We start from the raw sequence: 23,830 nt of genomic DNA, 5'->3' as shown, positions 1-23,830 counted from the left end.
TCCTTCTGGGGCGAGACTCAGCACAGCATGAGCCTCCACGGACCACAGGGCTCTCTGGGATCATGCCTGGGGCACGGTGACAGTCAGCCCTGTGCTTCGCGACAGCCTCGAGCCCTGAGAAGTAGGTGTTTGGCTCTGAGAGTCTTCTGGCTCTGGGACCCAGGGCAAGAATGGGTGGCTGCCTGAGGGGAGGGTGGAGGCCTCCCACTTGGAGGCCGGCATCTTCTTCTACCTCCCTGCCCAGACTCCACCTCCGTGGCGGGGGGGCAGGTGGGAAGAGTTGGGGTGCCAGCAGCCACTCAGAGACAAGGGCTCGGCAGCAGGTGGAGGGCCTGCCTGTGGGCCTTGCTCGGTGAAGCGCTTCGTAAATGAACACTGTCGCTGCTCCTTCCAGGCCGACATGGAGGGAGCCTTCGGGAGGCAGGGCAGTGAGAGGCCCAGGCCCGGAGGAGAGAACCCCGCTGGGTGCTGGCCAGGTTCTGGGTCCCAGTGGCAGACACCTCAGGAGCCTCACTGCGGGAGGGGAGGCGTGTTTGGAGTCAAAGGACTCTCAGGATTTGTGAGCCGAGCTGGGGTCTTTGTGTGGGTTCCGGTCCCCTGGGCAGAGAGTGACCTGTGCTACATCATGGAGGGTCATAGCTGGGGGCGCAGCTCCTGTCCTCTACGGGAGGAGCCCCCGGATGAGGCCTCGGGCAGTGGGACACAGGGAGTGGCGACAGGGCAGAGCGGCCCAGCGCCGCGCCTCTGCTTAGCGCAGGCAGGCGGGCCAGGAGTTCCCTCCCGTCCGGGGAAGCTGGCTGGCTACAGCTCCTGGGCGTGAGGCGCACAAACCCTGGCTAACGATCGGTCACCTCTGAGCTCTGGGATGCCCCTTCAGGACAACACAAATCTCCTTGGGGGCCCCATTTTCCAGCTGAGGATCCTGCTTAGGGTCCTCAAGGTCCCCTTGCTGGCGGAGCCCGGTGCAGTCACTAAAGCCAATGCACCCTCCAGGCGGACCGGCTGCAGTGGGACTGCAGGCGGCGGAGTCAGGGGAGGCCATGGCAACGGGGAGTCACGGGCGAGCCGATGGGAAACCGAACACACATAGCAAGAGCCAATCAAATGCAAACACAAACAAAACATGTAAAAGCAGCAAGCTCTGTGTAATAAATATTGCAAAGCGCACTTGGTTTCTTTTTTTTTTCAAGTCAAATATAACAACCAATGTCCCAAACCCTGTTTTCAGCGTTCAAAAGAGAGAAGCTGGTGCTATCAGCAGAACACCTGCAGCCAATCAAAGAAAAAACCGTTTCCCATCAGCCAGCCAATCGGACATCTTCACGTTCCTAAAAAGTGACCCCAAAAAAGCACCAGAGCTCGGAGAGCTTCCTGGGAAGCCATATACCGAAGCGCAAATTTAAAAAAAAAAGACAGAGTCAGAAATAAAAATAAAGGGTTTCCGTTGGTCAAGATTTAAAAATAAAAAGGTTTCTTCCTGCAGCCAATCATGAGTCCGCCCCTTTAAGCCAATCAGAACCGCACCGCTGGAGTTTCCCCTCGATGCGGCCCTGCTGAGTGGCCGTGGGGCGAGGTGGGTGGGGTGCTGAGGGTGGGGAAGGTGACCTGCTTGCTGCCACTCAGCCGGACGAGGTCCACACAGATCTCTTGGCCCTTGCCAGCTTTCAGGGTGTTCCAAGGTGTTCGTCGCTACTGCCTTCGGTCCTCTGTCTCCGACCTGGAAAACGCCATCACCACGTCCTCTGCGCCTGTGGACCAGGGGAAGAGGCTTGCTGGGTGGGCCTCTGGCACCCGGCTGAGGCCTGGGACCAGGCCAGGGGGCCCCGCCCCCAGGGGCAGCGGCAGTCCACCCTCTCGAATGCAAAGTGCTTCTGAGCAAGCCCACCTCCCCTCTAGGCGGTCCTCGTTGTAGGGGCGGGGCGGCGTGCCAGCAACCCTACTGTGGGCTGTGGGCTGCGGGCTGCGGGCTGCAGGCTGCGGGCGAGGCTCAGGCTCCAGCCCTGGAGTGAGGCCCCGCTCAGATCCCTTGCTCTGAAGTCGCCAAAGCCAGGGACCCTTCGGAGCCACTCCTCTTTGCCCAAACCCGACACCTGTTCCAAGGAGCGCGGCCAGGCCTGCTTCCAGCCCCCAGTCAGCCTGGCCCTACGGAGACAGATAACAGCCGTAACCTTTATTATTGTTGTGGATTTGAGAATCTGGCCCAGGGGCTCATGAAATCATTTCCTTTGTCCTGCTTTCCATCGGACAGGTTCTGACATGCAGCCAGAAAAGCAAGGGGGGGGCCGTGGGGGTGGGTAGGGAAAGCGCTGGAAATACTGACCTGCCTGAGGCACCAGCCCTGTGGGGCAGGTGAGGTAACCAGCGGTCCTACTGCCCTCTGGGCCCTGCCTTCCCCCTCCTGCCACTTTCTCCCCTTTTTCTAAAGGACAGTCGGTTGCCTGTGGCCTGTGGCCTTTCAGACGTACTTGTCTTGTGTACTAACAGGAGGAATTCTCCCGGGAGGAGAGGACTGGAACAGAGACACAGCAAGGCCCCCGAGGGGCGAGCCGGAGTGGGAGGTGCACAGGGCAGCTTTGCCCGACTCTGCCCCTGGCACAGCGCTGGCCCCTTGTCCACGCCACGCAGGGCACTCTCTCCTTCACACTGGCGGTCCCCTACTGACCTCCTTCCTACCTGTCCTGCCTCGTGGACAGTGGAGGGGGCTCCTGCCATGGGCGCAGCAGAAGGAGGGCCTGCCCACAGGATGCAGCAGGGCAGAAATGTGCCTTCAATGTGGCACCAGAGCACAAGGCGCTGTAACCACCCTCCCTACCTTGACTGGGCTCTGAGCTGCTCGCCCTGGAGAGGGTTCTGGAAAGGAGCTCTGATTGTCTGACTTCTTGGGATGGGGCTCCTTTGCTCGGGAAATCCTACCAACCCTTCCCGTCTTCTCAGGAATGTTCTATTCTCGCCTCAGTACCGGGCCACGCAATATCGCTGCAGGCAGAATTTTCCTAGCAACCACAGGATCCAGGATTACATCATACCCTGCACAGCCGCTGAGCCGGTTACCTAACAGATGCCGGCTTTTCCCCGGTGCCGCCTCCCCAGCTCGCTCAGCAGTGGGGGGCAGGAGGGCCACCGCGACAGGGGAGCTGTGGGCATGAGAGCCAGCGCTGCGACGAGCAGCAGGAGCCCCTCACTCCTTTCCTTGCCTGTCCTGGGGGCTCTCTCCCCCGGGGGCTCTCCTTGGGGCTCTGTGCTGAGCTGCAGTCACAGGGAGAGCACAGGTGGCCCCAGGAGGGAGGGGGAGTCGGCAGAGGGAAGGGCCCCTGGCTTCTTGGAGGAGCTCCGACCCAGAGGCTGGCCCCCCCGCCCCGCCAGCTGCCTGGTATGTGCATCCAGTCCACACTCCCAGAGTCAGAGGAGCAAGCAACCGCCTCAAGGTCACCCAGGGACTCCGGTGACCATTTAACAAGACACCTGAAGCAGAGGATTTGCCAGAGTCCCGCCTGTGCCACGCTGCCAGCCTGTCACTGCATTGAAGCGGGGGTGGGGAAGGCCGGGAATCCGCGGCTCTCATTTATAGAGCCGCCCACTCTGCTGCGGGAGCTGTGGGCGGAAAGGGCCCCCAGCGCGCCTGCCCATCCAGGCCCTGGACTGTCCCCAAAGGGCCCTGCTGATTTCTAGCCCTCACCACAGGGACCTGCTTTCCTTTGGGGGCCAGGGGAGGGAGGCTCTTCCAGAGCATCCTCTGACCTGACCTGGCGGCCTGGCACCCACCCTTTACCAAGGCCCGGCCACGAGCCCGGCAGGCCTCTAAGCCAGGACGCCCCTTCCTTCTCCTTTTCTCCAAGGTGTCTGGGCCGGTTACCTCCCAGGGCGGAGCTGCTCGGTTAGTCGTCAGGATTCAAGCTGCTAGGGCTTCGGAGCCAGGGAGGACCTCAGAGGATGGTCACCACAGTCCCCGCTTCCCCTTTAAAGGCCAGCATGTGGTGTCCCCCTTGGGTGTCCTCACTGTCGTGGAACCATGGGGCTCAGAACAGGAAGACGCTGTGAAGAGGCCAGTGGGCCGGCCCCGGTAGCAGGTAGTCAGCGAGGCTTTCTCTCCCATTTCCCAGGGAGGCTGTGCCTGCCTGCGGTCCCTCTGTGGGCACCGTCGGCACCTGGCTCAGAGCTTCTGCTCGTCCCGTCCCACCAGACAGGGGACAGTGCGGGAGGGGCAGCTGATCCGCCTCTCCTGTCCGCACTCCCTAACACAGCCAAAGACAAAAATGGCCAGAACCAGACAAATACATCACAAGAGAAAAAACCACAGACCAGTATCCTTTATGAATATAGATATTCCTAATACCTATGATATGCAAAAATACTGAAAAAAAAATACTAGCAAACTGGAAAAAGCAACACATAGAACTAATTATATTCTGTGACCAATGAGACTTTTCCCAGGAATGCAAGGTTAGCTTAATATCAGAAAATCAGTTAATGAATAGCAAACAGGACAAAATCCATATAATCATCCGAACAGACACAGAAAAACATCTGATAAAATTCAACACCTGTCAGTGGTACAAACATCCAATACACTAGGAATAGAAGGAACTTCCTCGATCTGACAAAGGGCATTCACTAGAAACGCAAACTGTTATCACATTGAATGAGGAAAGGCTGGATGTTCTTCCCGTTAAGATTGGGAAGAAGAAAAGGATGTCCTGCTCTCACATTTCTATTCAATATTGTGTTGAAGGTTCTATTCAGGGCAATTTGGCAAGAAAAAGAAATAAAAGGCATGCATATTGGAAAGGAAGAAGTAAAACTACATTTGTAGATGACATGGATCTTATACATAGAAAATCTTAAGCAATCCACTAAAAAACTATTATAACTAATAAATTAAAGTTACAGGATATAGGATCAATATACAAAAATTATTTGTATTTATATACACTAGCAATGAACAATCTGAAAATAAAAGTAAAAAACAACTTCATTTACAATAGCATCAAAATTAATAAGATTATTAGAAGTAAACTTAACAAATGAAGTATAAAATCTGTGTTCTAAAATATATAAAATATCATTGAAAGAAATTCAAAACAATCCCTATCAAAATCTTAGCTTTTTTTTTTTTGCAAAATTTGACAAGCTGTTCCTAAAATTCATATGGAAACACTAGGATCCAGAACTGTCAAAATAACCTTGAGAAAGAACAAAGTTGGATTCATACTTTTGGGGTCAAAACTTACTACAAAGCCCTGGCTGATGTGGCTCCGTGGGCTAGGTGTCATCCTGCAAACCAAAGGGTCGCTGGTTGATTCCCAGTCGGGGCACACGCCTGGGCTGCAGGCCAGATCCCCAGTAGCAGGCACACAGGAAGCAACCGATCGATGTTTTTCTCCCTCTCTCCCTCCCTTCCTCTTTCTCTAAAACTAGATAAATAAAATCTTAAAAACAAAAAACTTACCACAAAGCTACAGTAAACAAGACTGGATGGCTGGCCATAAGGACAGACATGTAGATCAATGGAACAGAATCAAGAGTTCAGAAATGAACCCTCTCATTGATGTCAACCAAGTTTTGACAAAGGTGCCATGGTGACCCAGTGGGAAAGAGGTGAACCATTGGTGTTGGAACAGCTGGATATTCCCACGTAAAGGACGATATTGGACCCTTAACTCATTCACACCGTATTTAAAAAATTATCTCAAAATAGACCAATGGCATAAATTTAAGAGCTAAAGTTATAAAACCCTTAGAAGAAAACATAGGAGTAAATCTTCATGACCTTGGGTTAGGAAATGCTTTCTTAGATATGATGCTCAAAGCACAATAATAAAAGGAAAAAAATAGATACTCTGGGCTTTATCCAAGTTAGGAACATTGGTGCTTTAAAGGGTATTAGCAAAGAGTGGAAAGGCAACCCAGAGAATGGGAGAAAATATGTGCAATGCCTATATCTGGTAAGGGATCGGTGTCTGAAATTTATAAATAACAACTCAATAATAATAAAAAATCAAACGACCAAATTTTAAAGCTGGACGAAGAGCCTGAGTAGACATTTCTCCAAAGAAGATATCAGAATGGTCACCAAGCCCATGAAACATCATTAGTCATCATGGAAATGCAAATCAAAACCGCAATGAGACACCACTTCACACCACTAGGACGGCGGGACCCAAAAAGTGAGACAGTAACAAGTATTAGCAAGGGGGTGGAGAAATCAGGACCCTCCGCCTCTGGTGGTGAAGTGTCAAATGGCTCAGCTCCTGAGCCTGCCCCACCACAGCCTTCCCCGCCCCTGACAGCTCTTCCATTCTCTCAGCCTCGCTCAGGTCAAAACCCCTGATTGCCCAACCCCCACCCCACCCCCTCCAAAGACAGCACATCGGCAAACCTATTGACTCTCCCTTTAAGATCTACCCTGAATACGTCCTCACGTTTCCCCTACCACCACCGCAGCCCAGACCACCACCCCTCACTAGCCTCCTGTACCCCCTTTCCCGGGACCCCCTCACGTTGGCCCCTGATGGTCCGTTTTCCACGCGGCAGTCAGAAGGAAGTTCCTAGGAACACACATCAGACTTGCCATTCCTTTGCTCGAAACTCTCCAAAGGCGTTTTATCTCAAGACATCTCATTCCACTCAGAGGAAACTCCAACTCGGCACACTGTGGGCTGCAAAGCTCCACGTAATTCGGCCTCTGGGTGCCTCTCCCCCCCTTCCCCTCCAGCCACGTGGGCTCCCGGCCGTCCTCCCGCACAAGCACTTGCACCTCCGGACCTTGGCACTTGCTGCTTCCTTCACCTCGGCGCTCTTCCCCGAGTCTGCCTCACAGCTCTTGTGCTTCGTGCCAGCCTCTGCAAGTCGCCCCCAGAGGCCCCCCCCGACCCCAGGCCACCGCTGCTGAAACGGGGCCACGTGTCAGTCGGCGCTGCAGCCAGCCTCAGTGCCCTCAGTGCGGCCCCAGGGTGACATGTTGATGTGACCTTTCTTGCCCCACTGGAAAGAACATTCCATAGGATCAGGGACTCTGTCTTGTTCGCTCACATATTCATAGCACCAGGCAAAGTTCCTGGGACACTGGACAAACCGTTATTTCATGGGTGAGGAACTTGCGAGCTCACAGAGAAAGCTGCTCGGTGAACCAGAGGCAGAGCAGTCCACGCCTTCACCACCGCTCCACGCTTTGCCATTTCCCCCCAGGGGAGGGAATGACCGACCTCCCAGGCACCCGCGCACAACGGCTGCTGGGATCTCCTGCCAGAGACCGGGCCGATCCATCCGCCCCTGACAGAGTGGAACCAAGACCGGGACTGGAAAAAACAGCAGCAGAGCAGCCCGAGGGTGCCCTGGAGGAAATCCGGCACGGAACCCAGAATGCCACCCTGGGGGCAGCCCCGCCCCCGGCCGCCTGTCCCCTGCCAGGCCCCGTCTAGTCCCAGGCCCACCTGCTGTGGAGAGCAGGGCCACGGCGCTGGTGAGGGCGCGCTGAACTGAGGCAGCGCCCGCGGGCCGTCCCCACCCACACCCAGCACCAGCTTTGCCCCGTTAACAGAGGCCAGTCAAGTGACTGGGGAGGGAAAAATGACAAATATGCAGGAGCTCATAAAAGGAAGCTGGTCCCCAGCCGGGGGCGGGAGACAGACAATGGGGTCACTGGTCTGTGTGCAAGCTCAGGAGGAATTCACAAGGGCAGCATCGAGAGCCCAGAACAGGCTGCACACAGCAGCAGCCCCCGGGGCCCACGTCACCGCTGACGGAAGGGACCCTCCACGGAGCCACCAGGGAGTGTGGCTCACTACGCCGTGTTGGGGCGCAGGAAGCAGTGTGCCTTGGAGAAAGCCCCCAAGGCACTGAGACGCACCCCGCAACATCTGCACACTCATGGCATTTGAGGCTCCAAGTTAATGTCTCCCCAAAAAGGTCTTTTCATCACCAGGCACCTCAGTCTGTTTCCAGAATTGTCAGAACGTACTTTTATGGGTTCGTGACGGGGGTGGGGGGGTGAAAAAGAACAGAAAGAGGCACAGGGAGGAGGCGGCAGCCCTGGGCCGATGGGTGGAGTGAGGACAGACAGCCTGTCTCAGGCCGGCCCTTCTCTAGGAGCTCGGAACTCCGTCCTGGAAAAGCACAGACCGTGGAGCACGCAGAGGCCTGGGCTTGGCCCTCCTTCCCTGGGGGGGCGGGCCTGCAGAGAGGCCAGGTGAGGAAGGGCGGGGCCGGCCTCCCACACTGCAGCTCCTGCCCTTCAGCCAGAGCCCCAGGCTGGGTCGGGGAAGCAGGGACAACCTGACCTCAGAGCTCTCCCAGCTCTAGATGCCGGAGGAGAGCAAACAGCCTTGAGGGCAAACCCCAGCCACGCCGTAGGCACCAGGCACAAACGGTTGACACTGGGCACAAACGGCCTGGCTCAGCTCCGAACGGCTGCAGGCCTGGGCCCCTCAGCCCAGGACACAGCCCCGTACAGACGTCACCGGAGATAAGGGGTTACTCCCAGAAGCGGTTACTCCCAGAAGGAGCACCCACGTCACCCAGTTTGGAGCCATGGGCTCCTCTAAGCACAGCCCCTGACGACCACACGCTCTGAGGACATGTGGCCCCCTGAAACCTCGGCACCCCTCTCTAGCCAGGGCTTCCCAGAGCTGCTCCAGGGCCAGAGGTGCAGGGCAGGGGTCTCCCAAGGGGCCTAACACCTTCCTGCGGAGGGTAAACCACTGGGGCCAGAGAAGCTCGGAAATACAATCCTGAAACCCCAGTCTCCAAATTCCCACATCACTGGAGGTGGAGACAGCGAAGGGTGTTCGCTGTGGCCAAGGGCTTCAAAGCCACCCAGGGAACCTGACCTGCCGGGCCCCAGCCACCGTCCTTGCACACAGCCACGGCCCGTAGAGGAAACATCACCGCCCACTCTCGACGTCTGTCCCCTTCTTTGACCGCATCATTTTTGGTGGGGGTACCTCTTCACCCAATGACCTCGTTGACTTGCTGTGCATCCCAACGAGAGCCTGCTGCCTGGCTATGCAACGCCGCAGTGACTCAGTGACCGCTCTGGGGAGGTGAGCCAGGCAGCATGGCCCCTGGAAAAGCCCTGCCAAGGGGGGACGTTTCCACGGAGATGAGGCTTGACCGCCACCCTGGACTAGGCGTCCTCCCAGACAAACTCTGAGCACTGGGTGGTGCTCGCAGCTTTTAGCAGCCGCAGCCTAGGAGGGGCCGGGGGTTCTGTACATCTCAGTTCTGATGCCCAAAGTTCCCCGGGGATGGCTTTTACCCAGAGACAGCAAGACACTGGTTGCCACAGGAACAGCAGCCCTGGTCCCCCAAGGTCTTAGCAGCCTCAGCAGGTTCCAGGCTTGGTGGCCCCTCCTGGCCTCCCAGCTGTCAGCCCGTCACCAGGCACCTAGGCTGCCGGAAGGTGGGGCACACAGCCAGCGTCCAGCAGGGGAGCTGGGCCTCCTGGGAACGCCCTCCCTGGACTTGGGCTACCCCTGTGGACTCTGGAACCCTGAACCTGATTCTGGGCCTGACCACGCCCACATGTGGGATGCAGGGAGGGTCCCTTCATGCCCACCTCTGCTTCTTCATCTGCAAAACATGATGAACCGCAGCGATCGTACCCATCTCTGCAGCGGGGACAGCACCCACGGCTCAAAGCACCGCAAACACCATCTCGTGGGGCCACTGCGCAAGTCCTACCACGCCTGCGCTGCTCTAGTCCAGACCCGCCCCCAACCCGCCTGCTCTAGTCTAGACCTGCCCCCCAACCTTCCTGCTCTAGTCCCAGCCCCGATTCCTCAGACCCGCACTGTCCCCTCCTACCCTCTGTACCTCCCTGAGCCCAACACGCACCGCCTGCCCCTGAGGTCTGTCTTACCAGACGAGTGAGGTGCCCGTGCTCCTCACTCTAATTCTTTGGTCTCCCAAAATGCAAGGTCTCCTGGACCAGAGAGCTTGGCTCCGCGGGGAAGGGATAGAATCTGAGAGGGACGGGTGGGCCCCTCCAGGGGTCAGGAATGACCAGGCTCTCCGAGTCCTGGCATGTTCTCAAACTCAAGCAGGCATCGGAGTCCCCTGAGGGTTCTTTAAAATGCAGATTCCTGGGCTCGTCTGTCTGATTCTGTAGGACAGGGTGGGGCCAGGGCCAGGGGCCTGCACTTTAGACAAATACCCTCGCCGACTCCAGGGTGGCCGTCTGTGGCCCACACTCCGAGAACTCGGTGCTGCAGACTGTCCCTCGACCGCCACTCGCCACCCCTGAGCTGTTGGCCCCTCTCAGCCAACGTTCGGAAGGAGGCGTCCACCCCACGTTCCCTTCCTCGTGTCCCACTCACTGCCCGGCCCCCCGCAGACTGGCTTCCAGCCGGGCGCCACAGAAACTGTTTTGGGAAAAGTCACCGCGGACCTCTCTGTGACAGGCCCAGGGAGCCCTGACCGTGGCCTGGCCGACCCTCCCGTCCTCCCAGAGCTCCCTGTGTCCCGCCCCCCCCGCCTCCCCTCCCTGGGCCAGCTCCCCGACTCCACGCCTCACCCACACCCATGCCCACACCCAGCCCGTCTGCTCCCACCAGGCACCCGGGCTCTGACCTTGCTGCCACCCCCTCGTGGACACCCACAGCTCCTCCCACCCAGAGCTCCCCTTCCTGCCTCATCCACTAGGACCCTGGACTCAAATCCCACCCCTACCTGTCCACCCACCTGCAGGTTCTTCGTCCTAAACGGCCCACCTCTGAAATGCAGGCGCATCCCTTTGGACATGAAATCACTGTGACCTTCCAGCTGTCTTCCTGCCTTACCCTCTGGCCCATGACCCCTCCATAGCGCTCATCCTACGTGGATGACAGTTGACCTGGCCACCTCCCCTTCAGGCCTATGGTGACCCCTTGCTGTCCTCAGAATAAACTGCGTCCTGAGCCCACTTGCCTTTCCAGCCACTTACCACCCACCTGGCAACCACCACACCAGGGAGACACGTAGACATTCAACACTCCCGCAGCCTGGGCAAGCCCCAGGGGTCCTGCGGCCTGGGACAGCCCCCACCCCCGGGTGCCCACATACACAGTCCCACACATCCTCCCAGGCCCAGGCAAACAGCACCTCCTCCCCGTGGTTTCCTGGGTGAGCGTCCCTTCTCTCAGAGTCCATGGTCATCCTGTGATCTGTGAGCCCGAAGTTCCCTGCACATCTGTTCTGGTGTCTGCCCTGCTGGGCCGGCAGCTCGAGGGCGGGGCTGCCCCTGGCGCCATGCCCGGCACGCAGCCCCTTGGGCTAATGTGAGAGGAAGTGTCCGTCGCAGGGAGAGGGGCCCCCGGTGCCCTTGCTCGAGGCCTCTCCCAGGGTGTCTGGGGGTTCCTCAGCGCTGTACAAGGGCTTGGAGGCCCTTGTCCTCAGTCCGAAACAATAGGCCCCTTACACTGGCAAAGGGAAGTCACAGCAGCCCTTCGTAAGCCAGAACCGGATGCAGAACCGAGCAACTGGCCTGCACTGCAGCACATTCCTTCCCCTTTCTGGGATTTTTTGGGGTTTTATTTCCTCCGTAACTCAAGTTACCACACACCAGGTCCTTTGGATTGATTTTTCAGTTGGATTCAATGTATGTGATGTTTTTTGGTTCACTTTTTAAATTATTAGGTTACAGGTAATTCTCACCTAAGTGTTGATTAAAGTTAAAAAAGATTAGCTTCCCATCCCATAGAGCGGAATTCTCCCGGGGCCTGGCGATCGTTTCAGTCCGGTCAGTCAGTCACCACAGGCCCCTGGGAGAAACCTCGGCCTGTGCACGGGCCCAGCAAGCCCTGGCTCGGTGCCCAAAGCCGGACGCAGAGCAGACCCCGGCCCCACCGGGCTCCTGACAAAATGTGATAATGGGGACATGGCTCAGGAGCAGGAGGAGGGGCCCGGAAGAGGCCAGCGAGGGCTGCGTGGAGGAAGTAAGAAAGCGGAGACCCAAGGGGTGTCCGAGAGGATTCCAGGAACCATGCTGGCTGGAAAACGGAGAAGAGGGAGCCTGCACCTTCACTGAGAGCCGCTGAGAGGGTCAAGTGGGGTAACCAACTGTGAAGTGCTGGGCCATGCGTGGGCCACGCCCTGGGAGCTGCTGGCTCCCTGCTGGGTTGCCCGTGGCCACCGCTACTTTACCAAGGTTCCAGCGTAACCCTGAGACCAAAGGACCTATTTTAGGCTCTCTGGCAGCATGCCCTGGGCCAGGCAGCAGCCTCGGCATCCGAGGGGGAAAGCCAGCGGAGCCCGGAGAGAGCCCAGCTGGCTCCAGGCTGGGGACCTTCCCTGGAAAGCCTCCTACAGAAAAGTGTGATCCGGCAGAGGCTCAGAACAGGCGGGTGGAGTCACCGAGCCAGTAACACAGCTCCCAGGGCCAAGGAGAGGGCAAGAGAAGGAACAAAATCTTCCTTAGCAAAATGGGCCTCATCTAGACAGAGTCCCTTACAGCCCCACGATGCCCGGACCAGGGCCCATACGATGCACCGCACGCACGGGGATGGCCACTCCGCAGGCCACTGGCTACAGAAGCGTCTGCAAAGGGCACCAGGGACCCTTGGCACTCGCTGGTGCCCTGCCCCCGTGCAGTGCTGGGGAAGGGAGAGACTGGAGCTCTCAGAGAACCAGCGCCTTCGGAGGCACTGCAGGGCCCAGAACGACAGCAGTAGTCAACTCTTCTGGTTTTTCCTGTGCCCTCCGGAAATTCCCCGCTAACCGCCTAAACCGCGCCTGTCTCCCCGGTAAAGCACTGCTTGGCTTAAAAATGCGTATGGCCTGTCACAGCTCCTAGAGTTTAATCTTAAAATAAACGAAGAGTTACACGGAAGGGTATTCACCGTGTGGCCCACCCTGGCCCCACACGACGGGCTCTCTAGCCGTCAGCTTGTTACTTGACCCCTCCAGCCTGTCGTCGCATCTTGAAAGTGGGGTCCGTGACAGCACCTGCCTCGCAGGCCCAGCGTGAGGGCCCCCAGGAAAGCCCTTGCCAAGAACCCTGGCTCAGAGGGGGGCCTCCATGACCATCTGCTGGGATTATGATTAATAGCAAAAATGAGAAACAAACATCCAACGGTACAGGATTGGTATAAACAAAAAACAAAAACAAAAAAACATGGCGCAGTCATATGGCTGCATATTGTGCAATTGCTAAACCGTTTCCTGAAAATTGTTTAAGAACGTTGTAAAATTATCATACGTAAAAAAAAGGATGTTACAGTGGTAGTAAAACGATTACAGTATATGATCCTGACTTTGATGGAAATAGATGCATGTTTTTTAAAAAGGCTGACAGGAAATTTAACGAAAGGTAATGGAGGTTACAGCTATGTGCCAGGATTTGATCCCTGAAGCTTCGCAGCAGTTTCTCCGTTTCCCTGGCTTTCTACAATGACTGCGCCCCAGTTTCCGGCCAGGACAAATGGTCCGGTTACGTGACGGAGAGAGCACCGGCAGTGGGGCAGGGAGGAACTCGGAACCCCGTCCCGCTGGCTTTGGAAGCTGCAGCGGGGCCTTCTCAGCAAGGCCACCCACCCAGAGATGTGTCGGTTTCCTCTGGGTCCAAGACAGCTCTCCCTGGCTGCCGGGCCCCATGGCTGCCCACAAGGGCCAGGGGATAGTGTTCAGAGGGTCAGCTCCTGTTTCTGCCCTTCTGGGGGATCATGGGCCCCCAGCCTCACAAAGACAAGGAGGGAAGCCACAGTCCCAAGCTCAAGGAGCTCAGACGTGGTCGGGAGACAGACCAGGGGACAGTGTGATGGAAATGACAGGAGGGCCTGGCCTGCGGAGGCGGGGGAGGGGGGTGGTGGCCGGCCTGGGCTGGGCTCCTGACAGCGAAGAGGCAAAAGCAGAGGCAGAAAGCCGTGAACACGCATGGCCTGAGGCAGAGCTAAAAGCCATTCACTCTGCTGTGGCTGTTGACGGTGCCTGCAGTCCTGGTGTGGCAGGTGGGCAGGGGGTCTTGCTCTAGGTGCTAAGGGGGCGGGACTTCATCCTGAGGCAATAGAGAGCCACTGAAAGGTTTAAGTTGGGAAGAGACCTGCAGAGGTGACCTTCAGAAGTCCCTCTGGCTACAGGGTAGAAAGCGCACTGAGGGGGACACGTAGGAAGTCAAGGTGCCAGTGAGGAGCTGTTTGCAGTAATCAAGACAAGAACCACCATGGGCTCAGACCAGATGGGGGTTCGCACCACAAGGGAGAAGACGAGGCAGGTCTGAGGTGCACTGCGGCAGGAGAGCCAGCCCCGGCAACTACTAGGTGCTTGGAGGAGAGGAGGACATGTGGCGCATGGGTGGCTCCTGCCTCACCTCTGGGGACGCATGGGCGAGGACGGCTGTGGCTCTCAGGCTGCTGAGTGTGGGACGTCTGTGTGAGACCGTCACAGAGCTGCCTGCGGAGCTTGGGGTCAGCAGCGCGGCCTGGGCTGAGAGTGCCTGTCTGTGCAAGCCACGGTGTGTGCGAGCTCCCAGAGAGCGTGCGCGAGACTGAGCGTCGAGAGGATGGAGACGGGGGAGCAGAGTGATGGAGGCAAAGAGGAGGCTCATGGGGGGATGAGCAGAGAAAGGTGGGAATTTGGGGCAGGGGACATAGAGAGAGAGAGATGTGTATCATGCAAGACAAGGGGCAAAAAGCAGGGGTTCCAGAAGGAGGCTGTCATAGGTTCTCAGGCCAGCAGGGGCCAGACATGCGCACTGCTCAGTTTTGTGATAGGGTGCCGCGGGAGCCCCCCGATGGAACTGTTCAGTGAGCCCCCCAGGGGCAAGCCCATGCGCTGGGGTCTCCAGCACCTGCCTGGACCAAGCAGATACCAAGGGCAGGCCGGGAACGAAGGAGGCCGCAGACCGCGGGCCGGGGTAGGGGTCAGATCACCCTGGGCAAGAGGTGCCCAGGAGAGAAGCGTGTGCAAGTCTAAAGGTTGTGGGCGGGACCCCAGGACTACAGCAAGTACTGATCCGCTGGTGAGGTGGCCTCAGGCGCCCTACGGAGGGGAACTGGAACAGCAATAGGTTGCAGGCACCCAGAAGGGAGTGTGGGTCATACGCTGAGAGAGAGCGCCACCTCGTGGCAGGAGGCGCTCACACCAGGCTTCTACTAGGTCTTTCGGGGTCTTTCATGTCTGGGTCCCCTGCACTGGCAGCAGTGAGCCAGGGCTTTTGCCACTTGGGCAGCACTGGAGCCTCTGATGGCAGCATGCTCGTGGCACCAGTTGAGGTTGGCTCTGACAGCGGAGAAGGTAGGCAGGCTAGAATTTTAGCTGACAGTCACTTGGTAAAGGCAGAAATGTAAAGTCCTGCCCTTGGGCTTGTACCTGCACAGTGGGAGACTGGACTGGCTGCTCTTTGGTGGTTCTTGTGTTTGTTTGCAGCACCTCTGGACCCACAAAGAATAGCAACATGCGTATGAGCTCTTCCAGGCACACCGTCCCGCCCCTTCCAGCTCAGGGTCCCCAGGAACTCGTGGGGCTTTCTGCAGGGCGGGCCTTCCCGTGAGGCTTGGGTCAGACGTGACTGTGCAGGTGAGGGACAGCCAGCAGGGCACCCAATATCAGAGAACAGCTCCTGCCACTGGCCTCCCGAAAAGGCTCCCCTGGCTCCAGGTTCAGCTCCAGAAGCCTGCTTCCTGGACAGAGGTGTGTCTGAAGCCGGCCTGGCACCCGGGGACGCCCCACACTCTGAAGGGCCCAGCTTCCGGGGCCACACGGTCCCACCCATACAGCTGTGACTCACTCCTGACTGCTCAGCAGTTTCAGCCCAGGTGAGGCCGCTGTGAGCTCCTTAAGCCACTCGGGACAGCTTATTCTTCATTGTTGTTTTAGCTGAGCAAGATAAAGAGTTCTCGTAAAAATACTTTTGAAAACATCCCTTATTACAAAAGAAATGGGTGTGCAATGTTAAAAAATTAGTTTTACGAAAATGCAACTTGGTAGGTGGAAGTCCCTTATACAGTTTTATCCTCTATCAAAATTTCCTATTAACAGCCTGGTGTGTTTCCTTTCAGCTTTTTTTCCCCCTATACACATAAATGCGTGAATGTCGGGAGAGGGGCATCTGTTTGTTTTCTAAGCTGACATACGGTCCTACAGCTTATTTTGATTTTTGCATTACAAGCATTCTACTAGAGGCGTTCTTATCCCCCTGCCCCCCTAGCTCAAATTCAGGTTAATTCAGTGACCCCAGACCAGGGCAGGAAGAAAGGCAAGGTCCCAAGGACTCAGAGCCATGAGGGTTTCGGGTCGAGATGGTTCAGCAGCTGGGGAGAGGGGCCTGAGCTAGAAATCAGGTCAACCTGGACAAGCAGCGTGCCCCCGGGAAACATCCCAGGAGGGGAAGGGGCCGGCTGCACTGCCCTGGTCTCCTTCCCAGCTCCGCCCGCAGTGCAATCGGCACAGAACAGGCTGCCCCATGGCGAGGGCTGCTGAGACGCTGGGACGTCCTGTACGTTTCTGCTGAGTTAGGTGCACAGGCCCGGTCACACCCAGCGTCAGAGCTTGGGAACTGGGCCCCGCGCCAGGGCAGAGCCCTGTGACATCCAGGAGAACAAGGGCAACTTCAAGACAAGCAGCCCCGTGTGCCAGACCTGCTCCTTCCCTTGGCCTCAAGGATGGGCACACACACCCCTCAGCATTCTGCCTATGCAGCCCCCGCCCAGTGGACATGCCCACGCTATTTCTTGGCCAGTGATTCAAACTAAGCACAATAAGAACAAGAAAAAGCAACTAGAAGGAGATGCTGGCCAGGAAGCTGGGTAGAGGGTCCAGACAAGCCTTCCGTAAAGGAGGATCCCTAGCAGCCTCCTGCGGCTCCAGAACAGACAGCGATGAACCCAGGAGCTGGGCCCAGAATCCGGCTGCAGGGTGGCGCCGTGGACCCCCTGGTGACGGGTTGCATGACCAAGGGCAGCAACTTGTTGTGACTGAACCCCGGTTTCCTTGCCGGTTAAGTGAAAGTAATACAAACAGTGGCTACCTACAATTAAATGAAATGTATCGAGCACTTAGCACACGCGCACTAGATAGTATATGCAAACGTCACCCTCTGCCACTACTATGATTGGGTGGGGACACCCAAGAAAGAAATAACTCCCAAGGGCACAAAGAAGCCTCCCCTCTGGGCACAGCCAGGAACACCCCCGCCACTGGTGCCTGCCCCCAGGCCATGCCTAGCTCACAAGGGCAGGTTCACTAGCCCTGGACAGGGTCTGGGTGGGCAGGGCCAGGGTGCGGGCTGAGGAATGCCACCATCAGGGCCCCGGCAGTGACAAGGTCTCCAGACTCCTGCACTCTGGCCTCCCCCCAGCCTGGAGAGGGACCCCGCCAGGCTGAGACCAGGTGGGAGGCTTCCAGGGCCCCTGGCTTGATGCAGCCGCTCTGGGGGGTGGGAGGGAGCTGAGGCCCCTCCCTGTCTCTCGTGGACCCCCATCCAGGAGGACTGCGGCTGTGCTTTCCAAAGGAACCCTGATGGGTGCTCCCGGGAGGGTGTGGCCGGCTGCCCGCGGGGCACTCACCCTGGTCGATGGAGTGCTGCGGCAGCTGGCTGAGCTGGCTGTTGACGACCCCCGCGTAGGTGCGCAGGAACTCCTCCTCGCTGGCCGTCAGCTGCAAGGGCGAGAGGCTGCAGGTGAGGGGCAGCCCAATGCTCCCAGAGGCACCCGCCAAGGCCTGCTGGATCCCCAAGGGGTGCCTCCTCCTTTGCTCCCTGGAGATGACCCCTAAGTCACGGAATGAGCACTCTTCCACCCCTGAAACAGTCTACGGGGCCTTGCCACTCAGAGCAGACTTGAGGCTGGGCTCTAGGGTGGTACAGGGCCGGTAAGGAGACGCACGCCCTGCTTGGGGAAACTCCCCTGCTGCCCTCCCGGTGCCCATCCTGCGCAGTGTCCCTCGGACACTCCCTGGGAGAGAAGACTCGGCTGGGAGGGCGGAGGAAGGGACGGTCAGGCATTAGAACCCTTACCCACCAGGCCCCACGCGGCCCAGAGGTGGGAAGACTGCCCCCGCAGAGCCCCCGGGACTTACATACAGAACCCCGTGCCCCACAAACCAGCCTCAGAGCCAAACCCCGGGCTCAGCATCCCTTCCCCAACCACAGCAGCTGCTGCGGGCAGTGGCTGCAGCCTCAGCGCTGCCCACCGGGGGCTGGGGCTCGACACTCACGTTTGATCCCATCTTCCTCAGCATGAGCAGCACCCGGACCTTCTGCTGGATGTACATCTCCTCCGGACTCTTGCCGGGAGCCCCCTCACGGTTCATCCCCGGCCAGCTCTGGGACTCCTGCGGGGCGAGGAGAGGCATGAGCGGCGCATGGGGCAAGGCGCAGAGACAGACACGGGGCTTGGCGGGGTCGTCAGGCAGCCCGCTGTGCTGCAGGGCCTCGTTTCTGAGAGCCCAGAGCTGGTGCTGAGGCGCCTGCTCCCCCTCCCCGCCACACGCCCCAACCAGGCTGAGAGGCTGGACCTAGAGCAGCAGCTCTGTGTGAAGAGCTGTCAGGCCCGGGGAGGCTGAGCTGACCCGGACCCCTGGCCAGCTCTGCCTTCCGGCCTCCCCTCAGCAAGGCTCCTGCTAGGAGCCACAGGAGATGTGCTGCATGACCCCAAAGTGTCCCAGATTTTCAAAGCAAGCAACTCTCACAAGGAGCAGAAGTGGTGTGATCAGAGGCAGCTGGCTGGAGCCTTTGCTGGAGAAACTGTGAGATCAGCACCCAGCCCCCAAAGCCCGAGGCAGCGCCCTCGGCCAAGCCCCTGACGAGTTCAGGAGGCCAGCTCCCGGGCTGGGCTCCAAGGAGTCCCTCGAGGGGGACAGGCGGTCCCAGGGCTGCGGGGCACGGGCACCCCCAAACTCACAGCTGCCGCTCCGCAGGCATACCCCACCCGTCCGAGGGCAGCACCAGCCAGCAGCGGCTGTGTCCCCGCGCATTGGGGACCCCACCTGCAGAAAGGTCCCAGGAGAGACGTCCCAGGGTTTCCCCTCCGGGAGGAGCCGGTGGAGAGGAAGCCAGGCGTGGAGGGATTTAGATTACATATTTGTAACTCCTGGATGAGTCAGAAATAACGCAGCAGCTGGTGGGGGCGGAGACTTGGCAGCCCCGGTGCCAAGGAGCTGCGCTCGGAGGACCAAGGGAACTGGGCGGGTGGGCCAAGAACACTCCTCACACCGTCCATCCCTTGGGGGCCAGTAAGCCCTGGACCAGCAGGCTCTCCCTCCTGGGCGGTGGGGGGGGGGGCGGCTCTCTGTGCAAAGGGTGGCCTCAGGAACACGCCGCAGCCCTGAACAGCAGCCTTCCTGTTGGTCTCCTGTCAACTGCTCAGGCCCCGCAGCCTAACAGAGGCCCTGGCCTGAAAAGCCCACGCAATAGGCCAAAAAGCTGGCAAGTTGGGGCTTCAGTAGCAGCCATGTCCTTGATGTGACATGGTCCCTTTTCAGGGCCTTCGCTTCTACTACTGGAGACCCAGGCTCCCTCGCCTACTGCCTACCCTCTTCCCCTCCTCCGGGCGCAGAAAGGGGGAGGTACCTAGCAACTGGTACCGGGGCAAGAGGGTAAGGTGTCTCGAGGCCGGTCTTGGACGAGAGGCAGCCCTGCCACCAGCGCCGGGTGTGCACGGTGCAGGTGACGACCCTGGCTTCCTGGCACAGCTGCGTGGGAAAGCTTGGTTCTGGGCTTTCACTTCCCACGTTGACCCTGTCTCGCTGCCTCCCACCCCACCAGCCCACCCGAATGACCTCCACAAAAAGCCAGGACATGTGGCCCCGCTCCCCGCTTCGCTCGGCATCGCACGGTCTCGCCAGGACCCCACAGGACCCCACGGGGCCGCACGGTCGCCCTGCTTCCCTCACCTCCCTCCTCCCCTTGCCACTCTGCCTTCCTGGCCCCCATCTGCTTCTAGAACATGCCGAGAAGCTTTTTTCCCCAGCAGCCTTTGCACCGAGTGCCCCCTGAGGCTGGACTGGATCCGCCTCACCCTTCGTCCCACTCGAAGACGCCTTCCCAGGAAGCCTTTCCTGGCGGCCCAGCCACAGTGGCGCCTACGCCACCCCCACCCCAGCCCTCTCAGTCACGCCGCCCTGTCTTGTCCCAATTTTCTGAAAGCACCATGTCAAGGTGCTCACTTTTGTCTCTTCCCTGAGGGACAGGAGGGCCAGCACCCTGTGCTTTGCTCGCCGCGTCCTGCTGCAGCCTGGCCCGGTGCCTGGCAGGTGCTGAAGAAGACAGTCGGCTGGCTGAGTGCAGTATGGAGCCTAGACTGTGGCTTCATCCCTACAACATCCACACCAATTTAAGGCCAAATGTCATCGTGTTGAAAGAGACCAAAGTGCCTAATCCACCTTCCAGAACCAGGCTGAACTTTTCCAAAGGACTCCTGTCCCTGAGCGGTTTGTGTGCTGTGGGCTACCGCGTTCCCCAGAGGACACCTGAAAGGCTCCAGGAAGCCTCTAAACTGGAGCGGGGGCTTCCAGGAGTAAAATCTCCAGTTCTGTCCTGTGTCCGGTATACTCTCCCCTTGTGACAGTGACCAGCCACTAGATGTCGCTACACACTAAAGAACCAACATGCCAGAGCCGCCCGCTCCCCACCCGCAACGGGCCCGTCTGGCTCAAGCCCTTAGGCTGATCCGACTGCTGCAAATCACACCCGCGTCCCAGGCCCCAGAGCAGGACCTGGTCAGTCACTCATTCGGGAACCCAACTCTCCCGGGCGCCGCCCACCCCGGGGAGCCCGGGGGCCTGGCTTCACAGTGGCTCCTGAGAGCCAAGCTTGCCCGCCAGGAAAGCAGGCTCAGGGCCACAGGGCTGGGTGTGCGTGCACACGCCCACGAATCATTTTACACGTGGTCTGTTTTTCAGAATTTCGCCCCATGCAACAGCCTGCCCCAGGGCCCTGCACAGAGCAGCGTCGTTCTGTGGTCTTCCCCCACTGCAGCCTGTCCCAGGAACCTCCTGCTCTGGGGTGCTGTTACCAAGCGGGCGGGGGGCGGGGGGGCGGGGCGCAGGGTTGTGGGTGCCAGAGAGCGTCTCGGAGGCCAGGCTATTCCCACGTGAGCACACTTTCCCGCAGAGACTGGTTCTTCTCTGTGTCTCCTTGCTTCGGGGAAGATCCTTGTCAGTTAGTTCTATAAAGTGTGATCTTCTGGGGTTCTTCCAGCTCCCAAGGAGCCAACGCCTCCCTGCCTCCTGAAGGGACGGGGGAGGCGGGGCAGGGTACGCCCAGGCAGGGGCTGGGGCAGCACATGGCCACTGCACACACCTTCTGTCCCTCACGCTCCCATCTCAGTGGACTGGACCTGTGTGGCTGGTTTACATCAGTTCTCAACAGAATTGGCATGAAGGGTGTCAGAGTGAAAAAAACGGATAATTGAAGAGACGAGATCATAATAACCCAGACAACAGGCATTTCAGTCACTGGTGTGCTCCAAGGATATCTGAGCATGTTGGGATTTGGTGCCTATCTAAGCAATGCTATTAAATTTTCATCACAATTCTGACAAGTGTCAGATTAACTTCATTTGAGAGTTCTTACTCTGCCCTGTAGGGATCAAGAGCTTGTCTCCATTAAAATGTGTTTAAATTACCTTAGTCCAAACTGCAACTAATTTAAACGCACCAATTATTCATTCTGTCCTTGGCTGTTAGGGCCAAAGGTAATGATGCTTCTCAAACGTCCATCATCTAATGTGGTGGCATTTCCACTCTAAATCCCAGAAAAATCTGTGTCAACTGCCCAAGTCAGAGACAAACTTGCTCCCTCTCTTAAGAGATAACATTCTGGCAGGTAACTAGGGAAAAGCATGAATGAGCTAAAGAATAGAAAATGGAAAGAAACGATTATCAACTATCCAAATGAATAGTACAGGACAGGCCTGAGGCTATGTTTCTTGCTGTAGATAAAAGGGGAGGTGATTCCAGAAAATTACATCTGATTAGGACAAATGCAATTAAGAAAAACCGAGGTACATACTTTCATTGCAGACACACAGGCATATCCCGCCCCCACCCCCACCCCGCCACACACACACTCCTGTTTGCTCTGAGCCCGCACCTCTGCTGAAGGAAGGACGGCTGGTCACAGACAGTGAGGAGGGGGCACATAACCACTGGGAAGGATCCGAAGTGATGAATGGGACCCGTGGCCTGCGAGGCCACACTGCCTTCCCTGGGGGGCACCCTGCCCAGTCTCTGTGGGGACCCCATCTCTACCAGCACAAGGCCAGCTCCGAGCCACAGATCTCACTAGAGCGGAATGGGGCGGGGCGGGGCAAGCAGGGTCGCTGAACGCACAGCGTGGCCCTCGACCCCTTCCGATGAGTGGTGTCAGGGGCTGGCTTCCCTTTGACAGGCACGTGTGGCCCTGAACGCAAACACAGCCACCCACACTCGCTTTTATTTATAAAATGGAGCTAATGCTGTTTGAACACCCACATTTTATATAAGTTGAAATATACATTTATACCCACGGTGTTCCTGGATCTGCTTGGAAAACACTGAGTAATCTCAGGCTGGGCCAGACAGCAGGGGGTCCTTCAGATGCACAAGCCACGTTTGCCCCGTGGGTCCCAACACTTGTCTTTCGTTTTGCCCCTTTTTAAAAAATGCAATATATTTTAAATGCTCACATTTTTAAAATGTACATTTTCATTTGTACAATATTTACACTGCATACAAATATAATGCCATATAATTGTGCTATTCATAGAGCTTCTATAACATATTAATTCAGAGACAGCACACATCTTAACAGACTAAAAGCAACCAGCCGTACTACCACTGCATTCACCCTAGGAAGCCACCCATCTGCAGAAATGGGCATCATTAGGGGTGATGGGGAGGCACTAGCCTCTCGGTCAGCCCTTGAGCCTGAACCCAGGGCCCCCTCCCCAACACTGATCCATGGCGGCATCGTCAGACACCGTTCCGCTGGGGTCCTTACCTGCTTCTGGAAATTAACTTCAGGCAAACAGGTGCTCAACTGTGACAGGCAGGCTGTGGCGGGAAGAAATAGGAAGGTGCGGCCCTGTGGAAACACGGAGCACGGGTCATGGGAGGAGCCAGGAGCGCCCGCCCGCCCGCTGCCGGAGCCCGCCCGGAGCACACGCCCGTGCTGACAGATACAGGACTGCGGGCCGGGCGCTCCGGCAACGGGCTCTGCCACAGTCCAGAAATACCTGTGTGTCTGGCCAGCCCGGGAAACCTGCAGCAACACCTCTGGGGTAAGGTGCGGACTGCAGCTGTGCTCGCCTGTCATTTCCGGTCCAAGCAGGTCACCACACACCCTCCTCCCGCCGGGTTAGTCACCAAGACCAGCCAGGAGCTGCGCCGGGGGCCGGCGTGGAGCACAGTGAATCACTCCGGGATGGTGGACGGGCGCGTTCCCCACCTGCACGAGCAGGCGTGCCCACCAAACCTAACAGGGGAGGCACAGGGACCTGGGCGCCTTCCCCCTCTGCGCTCAGACGTGCATGCTGTACTGCGCGCTTGGTGTATGTAAACGTAAACTCACACACACACACAACACAAATGCAGGCAACTTACAACCTGCTGGCCTGGCCGCAGGTCTGCTTGTGCCGAACACGCCTCTTCCAGGAATCGGGAAAGGCTGTCTTCCTGTCTTTTGCCTCCCCGACACAACCGCCTCGCTCGGGCCCTTTGCAGGTCGATTTACCAGAAGCATGGGGGGGGGCACAGGTGGGGGACACGGGGCAGGCAGACAGGGGTCGCCAGGGAGGCCTGCCCACTGGCTGCTGCCTGGCCCTCTCCTCAGCTGTGGCACACAGACCTCAGAGCTGGAGGCGGCCTCCCGGCTCAGCCCTGCAATGAGGACAGGGGTCGGAGGGCAATACCTTGAGAAACCTGTTCTGAGGGAGGTGCAGCA

The 23,830-nt window shown here is 58.0% G+C and overlaps 1 protein-coding gene across 6 annotated transcripts in view; it reads right to left on the bottom strand.

Moving 5' to 3' along the window:
* Positions 1 to 275: 275 nt before the first annotated feature.
* CTNNBIP1 (catenin beta interacting protein 1) overlaps positions 276 to 23,830 on the bottom strand; it is a 45,999-nt gene continuing 22,444 nt past the window's right edge. For 3 of the 6 annotated variants that reach the window (XM_054579780.1, XM_054579782.1, XM_054579783.1), the window contains exons 2-5: positions 22,889 to 22,972; positions 18,124 to 18,240; positions 17,475 to 17,565; positions 276 to 1,748 (exon numbers count right to left, since the gene is read on the bottom strand). In XM_054579780.1, coding sequence (XP_054435755.1) covers positions 1,690 to 1,748; positions 17,475 to 17,565; positions 18,124 to 18,219 — 246 coding nt within the window. In that variant the 5' untranslated portion in view covers positions 18,220 to 18,240; positions 22,889 to 22,972 and the 3' untranslated portion in view covers positions 276 to 1,689. Of the gene's footprint in view, positions 1,749 to 17,474; positions 17,566 to 18,123; positions 18,241 to 18,894; positions 18,964 to 22,411; positions 22,540 to 22,888; positions 22,973 to 23,830 lie in introns of those variants that run through there. The other 3 variants (XM_054579784.1, XM_054579781.1, XM_054579785.1) reach the window with 3 other exon arrangements.

This window comes from Pteronotus mesoamericanus, unplaced genomic scaffold (assembly GCF_021234165.1).
Source record: "Pteronotus mesoamericanus isolate MK-2021 breed Mesoamerican mustached bat unplaced genomic scaffold, CSHL_Meso_final contig_557, whole genome shotgun sequence".
Taxonomy (NCBI): Eukaryota; Metazoa; Chordata; class Mammalia; order Chiroptera; family Mormoopidae; genus Pteronotus; species Pteronotus mesoamericanus.
This window is presented reverse-complemented; position numbering and strand designations above follow the sequence as displayed.